The sequence below is a fragment of the Belonocnema kinseyi genome, chromosome 2 (assembly GCF_010883055.1).
Source record: "Belonocnema kinseyi isolate 2016_QV_RU_SX_M_011 chromosome 2, B_treatae_v1, whole genome shotgun sequence".
Taxonomy (NCBI): domain Eukaryota; kingdom Metazoa; phylum Arthropoda; class Insecta; order Hymenoptera; family Cynipidae; genus Belonocnema; species Belonocnema kinseyi.
In genome coordinates this window covers 92,276,857-92,286,404 of record NC_046658.1, presented here as the reverse complement: position 1 = coordinate 92,286,404, position 9,548 = coordinate 92,276,857, and the positions used below count along the sequence as shown (strand labels likewise).

Sequence of the window (9,548 nt, the reverse complement as noted above, 5' to 3'; positions counted from 1 at the left end):
AGAGTTACCTAAAAATCTCATTTACAAAAAGCCCTGATTTCTCGATGCATGATTTTGAAGTTTCCCTGACAATTAAAACTAAAAATTTTAATCTTCTAGATATTTTATATGTAGAATCTTTAATAAATGAAATAAAATCATTTAAATTGATCATTTTTTAAATTATTATTCTCAGGGCTACCACAAATTTACTTTCAAAAAATAATAAATTAGTGATCTATTTAAACAGAAAAAGTGATTATTTTATAAGCCAAAAAGCGACTTTGAAACAACTCAAGTTAAATTCAAATGAATTGGAAAAAATCCCAAAAATTCCATTGATTGTAATTAAATTACAGTTAATAAAATAAATTGAAAAATAATTTAAGGTAAATGTAAAGAATTCGTTGAAAATAATACAAATTCAAGGTGGAATAAAAAAATGCAAGTGAATTAAAACCAATAAAAAACATTCAGGATAAATTAATAAGAATTAGGGGGAATTTTAAATTATTGCATATAATATTTTTTAAATATCCTGAAACTTTATAGATCCTCTAAATTCGTTCCATGTCTTCTGAAATTCTTTAAACCCTAATGAAAATTGGATTAAATTTCTCCAAACCATTGGAAATTCTTTGAAAATTTTTTAAATCTCTTGAATCTTTTAAAGTATTCTTAAATATTTCAAACCCTTTGAAATACATTCAAACTATTGAAATCAATTAAACAATTTTCTGAATCTTTTAAAATTCCCAAAAATGTTTAAAATGCTTCAAATTCTTTCGAAAGCCCTTACATTTTTTACAGCTCTTCAAAATGTCTTGAAATCTTTTAAAATATCCTAAAACCTTATAAATCCTATAAATTTGTTTCATATCTTCCGAAATTCTAGGGAATATTTTATTATGTTAACCCACATAGAGTTCTGAGCCGGTTATATTACTTTGAGAACGGTAAAGAGAATGAGAATATTACATTCAAACAAATAGAATTAGAAAAATGCATTTTTTCGTTAACTTTTCAGTTGAAAATTCAACTCTTTTTTTGAAAGTTTGTCTTTTTTATTTTAAAGTTTACCTGCTTTAGCTAAAATTAAATCTTTTTTTGATAAAAATGAAACTGTTTGGTTAGAAATTAAGTAATTACACTATTTTCTTGAAATTTGAACTATTTCGTAGAAAATTTACTTTTTGTTTAAAATTTATATTTTGGTGTTGAAAAATAAACTGAAATATTTTCTGGATGAAACTTCCAGTTATTAAAAAAATTTGTTTTTTATTACAAATTCATCTGTTTTAGTACAAAATTGATATTTTTTGGATAAAAATGCAACTATTTGATAGATAATTTAACTATTTTGTTAAAAATTCGCCTTTTTGGATTCAAAATTCAATTTTTTTCGTAGAAAATTATTTTTTTGTTACAAAAATTCAATTTTTTATGTTACTGAGTTAACTGGAATCTTTTTTGTATGAAAACTCAACGTTTTTTGTAATAAAAAATTCTTTTGCTTTAAGATCAATTTAATATTCTTTGATAAAAATTCAACTATTTATTAGAGAATTCAACAATTTTGTGAGAAAGTCATCCTTTTTGGTTAAAAATTCGTCTTTTTGGATGGAAAATTCAATTTTTTTGGTAGAAAATTGTTTCTTGTTAAAAAATTCATATTTTGATCCTGAAAACTCGACTAAAATCTTTTTCAACAGAAAATTCAACTATTTTTTTTTAAATTTATCTTTTTGATTTAAAACTTCATCTGTTATAGAAGAAATTTCCTTTTCTTATGAAAATTCAACTTTCTGGTTAAAAATCGTTCTTCTTCGCTTGATAATTTAACTAATTCGTTTAAAACATTTTGTTGAATCGCTTTGTTAAGAAAGCACTTTTTTTTTAAAGATTTATATTTCAAGTTGAAAAGTTATATCGTTGGTTGAAAGTTCAATTATCTTGTTATAGATTAATCTTTTTTTAATTGAAAATTCAACTAATTGGGCATTATAACTAATTAGGAATTACTTAAATTCCTTTTAACAGAAATTTTCTGAGTTTTGCATTTTTTTCAAAATCCCTGACTAAACCCTGATTTCTAGGTTTTTCTTGGGCTTGAAAATTACCTCGAAAAATGTTTCAATTGGATCAATGAACATTTTCAAAGTGTCGATCTGCTCTTCCGTCAATGGCTCTGGATAAGGAAATACTTGGGTAGTTTGAAGCTGGCCTCGAAAAATATTCATAGTAAAGGATTGAGATTCCTTTTTTGAAGACTTTTCCTCCTTGTCCGTCTTCACATTTTTTTTCACAGTTTGAGTTGCGAGGCATCTATAATTCGGAAAATTAATTTCATAGATTTGATTTATATTTATTAAAGACACCTTACAAGTTATGAACTACCAAAACAAGGTAGATAAAGAAAACAGTAGAAGAAAGTTTGGAAAATAAAAAGTGACGAATATATATTTAATTTCATATAATAATTATATTTTCATCAATATTTCAGGGTTTGGTTCGACTAGAAGCCTTAAAAAAGTCGCATTTTTCGTATAAAGATACAAAGTCGCATGGAATTTCGAAAAAAGTTCACCAAAAGTCGCATCAAAATTTGAAAGATAATGAAAAAAGCAGTATTAGACACTGAATTACTCAAATAATAGCTTTACTTCGTTTAGGAATACAGAGAACATCATTTTTATTTGTTTTTAAATATTCTTTGCACAATCAAAATAAACTTTAAAGTTAAATCAATTTTTTAACAATAATCATTCAGCTTCAAGGGTTTTGAATTTTGGCTTAAAATATTTCTTTCTGAACTGCTAAACTTCTCAACTGGGATTATTTTCAAATGAAAGAAGTTTGTTATTTACATTCATTTTAAATTTTAAGAACATTCGTTTTGAATGTATTAAAATTGAAATGCTTTACTTGCCTAAGATTTCTACTAAAAAATATATTATATTCTTAACCCCAAGATGAATTTTTAAACAAAGAGTTGACTTGTAAAGTTCACCAATTGAATGGTTTAGAAAAAAAATTTACTTTTGAACTAGATACATTAATTTTCAATCAAGGGGTTGTTAAAAAAAAACTTTAACCAAGCAGTTGCATTTGCAATCAAATAGTTGGGAACTTTCAAGCAAACGAGATGAATTTTGAAAAAGTAAATTAAATTTAAGCAACGGGTTGAATTTTCAACATACAAAGATGAATTCTCAACCAAACGGTCGGGAACTTTTAAACAAAAAATATGAAACTTCAATCAAATGGTTAAATTTTCGAGCAAAAAAGACAAATTTTCTGAATGACAGTTGAACTATCAACCGTAAAAGTCGAATTTTCAACAGAAAAGTTCATTTTCAACAAAAAGAAGATGATTTTGCCAACATAAAAGATGAATTCTCAATCAATTTGGACGAATTTTGTATTGCTAAATTTTCAACCAGAAAAGTTTAATTTAAAATATAATAAAATATTCATAAAAAAATTAATTTTCAATGAATGAAAATAATTCTCCAATCAAAAGGACAAAATTGCAAAATTAATTAATTTTAAAGCAAATATTTAAATTTTCCTCTATAAATATCAATTTCTAACAAGAAATGAAATAGTTCAACTTTTAGTTTGAAAAAACTAATTTTGAAAACAATGGATTTACAAGCAAATAGTTTCTTTTTCAATCTATCTGATGAATTTACAACTAGAATGATTTAATATTTTAAACTTGCATAGTTGAATTAAAAAATAAAAGATGAATTTTCAACAAAATAATTTTTACTAAAACAAAAGTCAATCAAAACTTAAATAATTAAATTTTAAATTAAAACAATTAGTTTCCCCGCGAAAAATAACTTTTAACAAAAAAGAAGAAACTAACTTTCAAAAAAATAGTCACACTTACAAATAAATGTGATGAATATTCAGAAAAGTTGAATTTTTAAGCAGAAAGATGAATATTCAACTAAAATGATAATTTTTAACCGGAATAATCGAATTTTCGACCAAAAAGATGAAATTTCAACCCAGAACATTAATTTCTACCAAAAAAGCTGAATTTTCAAGTAAAAAGAGGATTTTTCAACCAAAAATAGAATAATTGAATTTTGAATACAAAAATTAATGTTCAACCAAACTGGTGAATTTTTAACTAAAATTATGGAGTATTCAACTGGAATATAAAGAGAATATTCCGAATCTTCTGAATAATACACGACGTAGAAGAAGAGGCATTGCAGCTTTGACAAGCTTGCAGCACACTTTTGGAATCTGAGAAAATTACTGAGGATAGAATTTGGTTATCCAAAATATGATGAATTGTTTCACTAATCGCCCATGCTTCAGCAGCATAGAAGCACCCACGAATGATTCTGGAACTTTTTAACCATCCTTGTAAAAGTCGGAAAAATCAGAGAAATTTTTTCGAATGAATTTTTTTTTAATAATGTGAGGAGAGTTACTATTTTTAATAGCTATACCTATTTTTAAGTTAATAGTTGGTTTAAAAAATTGCAACGGATAAGGAAGTAGGTACTGTAACGAAGTATGTGAATTTAAAAATCTATTTTTATATACTCTGTGTCTATAATATGATTTTAGTAAGAAGAAATTCCTATCCAGGTTGAATTGAGTCAAGCCATTTTTGGTTATGAAATATAGTTTTTCAAGAGTAGAGTATAGCGGATGATTTGTCGTAAGAAAAGTTTTAATGTTAAATTTATCTGATAGTAGTTGAAATCTAGTTTTAACGAGGAGTCCCTTCAGTTACGCTTGCATGACTATAATAGGTGTTGAAATACGATAACCACCGATTACACGATAAAATCTATTATGTAGTTTTTTAATTTTCTGAAAGTAGGTGTCGCCAGAACTAATGGATAGAGCATGGCATGCATAATCAATAGAACTCCTCCCTAAATAATGAAATAACATCTGTAGTATTCGGGGATGGACACCCCAGCATGTATCGCATAAGTCCTTTAGAATATTGAATACCTGATTGCCTCGATTAATTATTTTTAGAAAGTGTAGTTCCTACGATAATGTGCAATTAAAAATAACCCCTAAAAACGTAGCGGATTTAGATAGGTTGATGATATTGTCATCAACCAGGATATGGACATTTTGTGGTAAATTTGTTGTAGGAATTGGAAAAATAACTAGTTTCGATTTTTCTGGAGAAATAGATAATCTTTTCGTCCTACAAAGGGCGATTACACTCTTTATGCTTTGTTTAAGGAACCACAATTTACAATTTTTATTTGGAAGAAAGAAGAAAGATAAAAAAATGTGTCCAGGAATCAGGAAAAACACTTTCATCAACAATATGATTTATAATGTGCAACAAACGGAAAAGGGAGAATTTTGCAAGGTTTATTTCGAAACTTATTTTGTCTAGACTAGGAGAGGATTTGAGTTTCAAACTACTCAAAACAGTAGTAAGCTCATCAAAAGTGGAATGTTGATAAAAAAGTCCAAGATGCTGTGGTGTAACAATATTGCTAGCAGAAGAAAAGGGAATATCATTATGAAGGGGAAGAATTATTATCAGAGAAAGATTCTGGGAGAGGGGGAATAGTTATATTAGAAAAATCATTGGACATGGCTAAAAAAAACTCTTCAATGTAAGCATTCATTTGCTCTAATGTGTCTAAATTAATAAACCTAGACATAGGCGAAGGTAGATTCAATAATCTGCGACGAAAACCTTTTATTTTATTCCAAACATTTGAAATAGGAAAGTTAAAAGAGAAGAATTCGCAATATAATCTAAAACTGGAGAATTTAATGGGTTTAAATTTTTTTGTAGATGATGCTTGGTATTTTTGAAAATCGATAAAGTTATCGTAATTAGAAGAGGCCATGTAATGTTTGAATTTAGCTACTATTATACGGGAAATCTGATCACATTCATCGTTCCACCAAGGATGGGAGCTCGGATAAAATTTTTTCCTGGATGGTTTCCTATCTATCTTAGGGTCTGCCTTAGGAAGAGCTTCATATATATCTTTCACAAAACTATAATATGCATTGTTGATATCATTAGGTTATTGGAATTCCTGGAGATAGTCTCTTTATGAATTGATGACAAAAAAGGTTTAAAAACTTTCCAATCGAATCTTTTCAAGTTATATTTGTGTGAAATGAACTGATAATGTGAAAACGGGATGCCTATATCAGTTTTTATTGGAAAGTGATTACTCCCCATTTTATCATCAAGAACTGACCATGAGGCAATTAGTTTTAAATTAGTAGACTAGTCAATTACCCAGTGTAAGTAATTGATAGATCTGAGTCAGTTAACGCATTAAAGAGAGATATCCCTGGCTGGTAAGAAGATTCATAGCACCAAGATGGATGATGGGCATTGAAATCCGGTTTTTATAAACATTTACATTTAAAAGGAATATCGTTTCTAATAGCTATCATTAGACCACCTCCTATGCGATCTTTCCTTAAGACGTTAAGACCTTTGAAAATAAACGTGGATTGGGGTCTAAGGCAGGTCTCATTCTATAGAATAATCTCCAATTTATTTGAGATTTTTTCTAATGAGCCTTTTCGAGGAAAATACCTCGACAGTTCCATTGAAGAATGTTTAGGGCGGTCTCTATAGTCAGTCTCTAAGAAAAAGTATGGGAAGTTGCAGCCAGTGAGGAAGGTAAAGAACAGGGTTTAAGAGGAGGCAGGGGGGGAGTGCGGGAGGGGGAAGGGGATGTGTGAGAGAGGGGGGAGCGAGAGAGAGAGCTGAAACTATTTAGCATGGTAAGCTAAGGAGCCAGATGATATCAAATCTGTGTCAAGGTAGACATCAATTTCTCAAAAAGTTTAAGCAAACTGTGATGAAAGGGAGGAATTGGAAGAAGAGGGTGAAATAGAGGGACGTGGGGTTCCATTATTAAATGGCGACAAATTAGCGATTATCTCGATGGCAGTGGACCCACCAGAATTTTTATCCAAGAGGTTCAAGGCAGCACATAGATTCCTATGACTGATGATATGGTGAGAATTGTTAGTGAGGGCTTGTTTTTGTTGCTTGTATTGATGCTGAGAGAGTGGTGATTTTGATTTAGAGAAGAACGTGACAGCAGAAAATGATTGATTGTTGTATGTTTGAGATACACGGCAAAAAATGAGCTGTGACAGGGATATTATTCCTTATCATAGCTAAACATTTAGCTGAAAAGAAACGCAGGAATTTAGAAAGATCCTGGATCAGCGAACACGAATATCCTTGACCATTTTTCATATACCAGGGATATCGCATAGTCAAACCCCTAATATCTATAGCTGTAACAGAGATATTAAGAATAGGTGTCTGAAGCAATTATCGGAAGAGCGCCGGGGCATTATGGGAGCAGCGAAATAAAATGGCGATGGTCTAATTGGGAACAGTGACAGTTCAGATTTACTTTGGACAATTAAACGCTTTTTACCATTTTAAATATGCACGAATATTAATATTAAATGGAGTTTATGATGCGGTAACAATAATTTACATTTGTTTCGATTGTAGGCGATAACTATATTGAAATATCAAGAAATGCGATAAAAACAACAAACTTGGCCTCCAAATGCATTATACGGATTTCATGGAAATTCATTTTCGCGATACCAGACGAAAGATTGGCTACTGTAAGTTAATATATTTCTATAACAACTAAATTTTTTTTCTAATCTGAAAATAATAAAATTACACATAATCTGTCCAAAATAATAAACTCTCGAACTTAGCAATTTTGTCCTAATTACTGATTTATGAGAACAATTTACATAAAGTAACTAAATGTTTAACTCTTCTAACTAAACGTTTTACCTAATCTAAGCGGACACTTTCTTTGAGTTTAATACACTCTCGATTCACTCGTTCGCCTCAAGAATTGTTTTTCCGTGTAGGATCACCCATAATCCTTAATATAAAATCTCTAAACGATATTGTCGATTTCGATTGTCACAATACTCGATACCAACGGAGCTGCCTTGATTTGCGCTTGCTTGGATTTTACTGACATTCATTGACTACGGTGCGCGTCTGTACTTGATTTTTAAATACGTACGTGAACTGGAGTCAATGAGCGACGCACAGTTCAAGCATGCGCAAGTATTTTTGGATCACTTTTGGGAATAATAATCGAATCAAAATTCGAAGTCGATAATACGAATCAACGCTTCTCCTTTACCACCCCCTTGCCACCCGCCGCAATACAGGGTCTCTGCTTGTTATTTATAATCGAATTCTTATTTCAATTTAAGCCTCTCTGCTTGTTATTTATGATCATATTTTTATTTCAATTTCGGAAAGGACATTTTAAAGCCTTCAAAGCATTTAAACGAGCTATCTGGACCATTAAATATATCTACCTGAGTGCCTGCGGAGAATTTCTCAGTGATTCTCAGAGCCTTAAGAATCTTTAGCATGTACTCTGAGATTTCTATCGGTAGGGTTAGTATATTTTTAATTACAAGTTAATGTTTAAGTTATTATTTTTTATTAATATAAACATTAACATTAAGTCATATTCCTTTGAAGCGTGGAATTTGTAATAATTTTTGTTATCAAAGTCCATTGCTGGTGTAAAATGCGATAACAACTTTTTGAGATTAGGAATTAATTTTAGAATACAAGAGCGAACTGCTGGTCGCAGAATTGGATAATTTTTGCCACTTTAATGTAAATAATCCGTATATCTACAAAAATCTATAAAATATTTTTTGCTATGAAAAGTTACGAAAATGTACTACAAAAACTTCACGAAAGTGAAGCTTTCACTCATTTCTCTTAATACGAAAAAATACTCTGTGTTTGAAATACATTAAAAATTAGTGAAATTTTTTATACAAAAACTTTCACAAAAATTTCATTCAAATTTGTAAAATTTTTGGTGAAAAAACAGAAACTATTTTAATGAGGATTAAAATAAAAAATAGCTTTTTATGCTTTCATCCTTCAAAGATGTCCTCCAATTTTACAACTTACAGGGTTCAAAGAAACGTTGCTTTAATTATTAAAAGGGCTGTGGCCGTAATACTACCTGAAAATTGAGATGACCGATTGCCGGTTCCATTTAGGAGGTGACAACCGTAGTGACCACGTGTTCTCAAAATTTGTTTCGCTTTACAACAGGATTGTATATTCTTTAAAGTTTTTCCACGTCGGTTCTTAAATTGACAGCATTCTCATTACCAACAATATGACAGATTTCCAACATCAGACGTTTGCGATAGTGACATTCATTCGCAAAAATTTTCGCGTTATCAAAATCGAAAAAATGATCTTTCTCAATACACTAGCCGTCCAATATAAGACGATGAACGCGGGACTTTCACCGCCCGGCAAGACGACGGCATGAGGGGTCCCCACTATTCTGCGCTGAGAGAGTGTGCGGTGTAGAGCGAACTTATGTTTAAGTGAAATATTAGGTCGTGTGCATTGCAAAGAAGAAAGTGGAGGGGATAGAGGTACGGCCTCCGCCGCAGTGATCCCAGATCTGAAACGAGATGCGGTCCAATACTATGACATGGCTATGTCCGTGTGAATATAGTAGGAGACGCTGTAAATGACTGAGTTGCGCGCG

The 9,548-nt window shown here is 30.2% G+C and overlaps 1 protein-coding gene across 1 annotated transcript in view; it reads right to left on the bottom strand.

Moving 5' to 3' along the window:
• The window catches only part of LOC117168558 (very long-chain specific acyl-CoA dehydrogenase, mitochondrial), a 40,855-nt gene that overhangs the window by 26,222 nt on the left and 5,085 nt on the right, over nt 1-9,548 (bottom strand). The window contains exon 2 of the mRNA XM_033354305.1: nt 2,100-2,304. Within this exon, the coding sequence (XP_033210196.1) occupies nt 2,100-2,304 (205 nt within the window). The remainder of the gene's footprint in view (nt 1-2,099; nt 2,305-9,548) is intronic.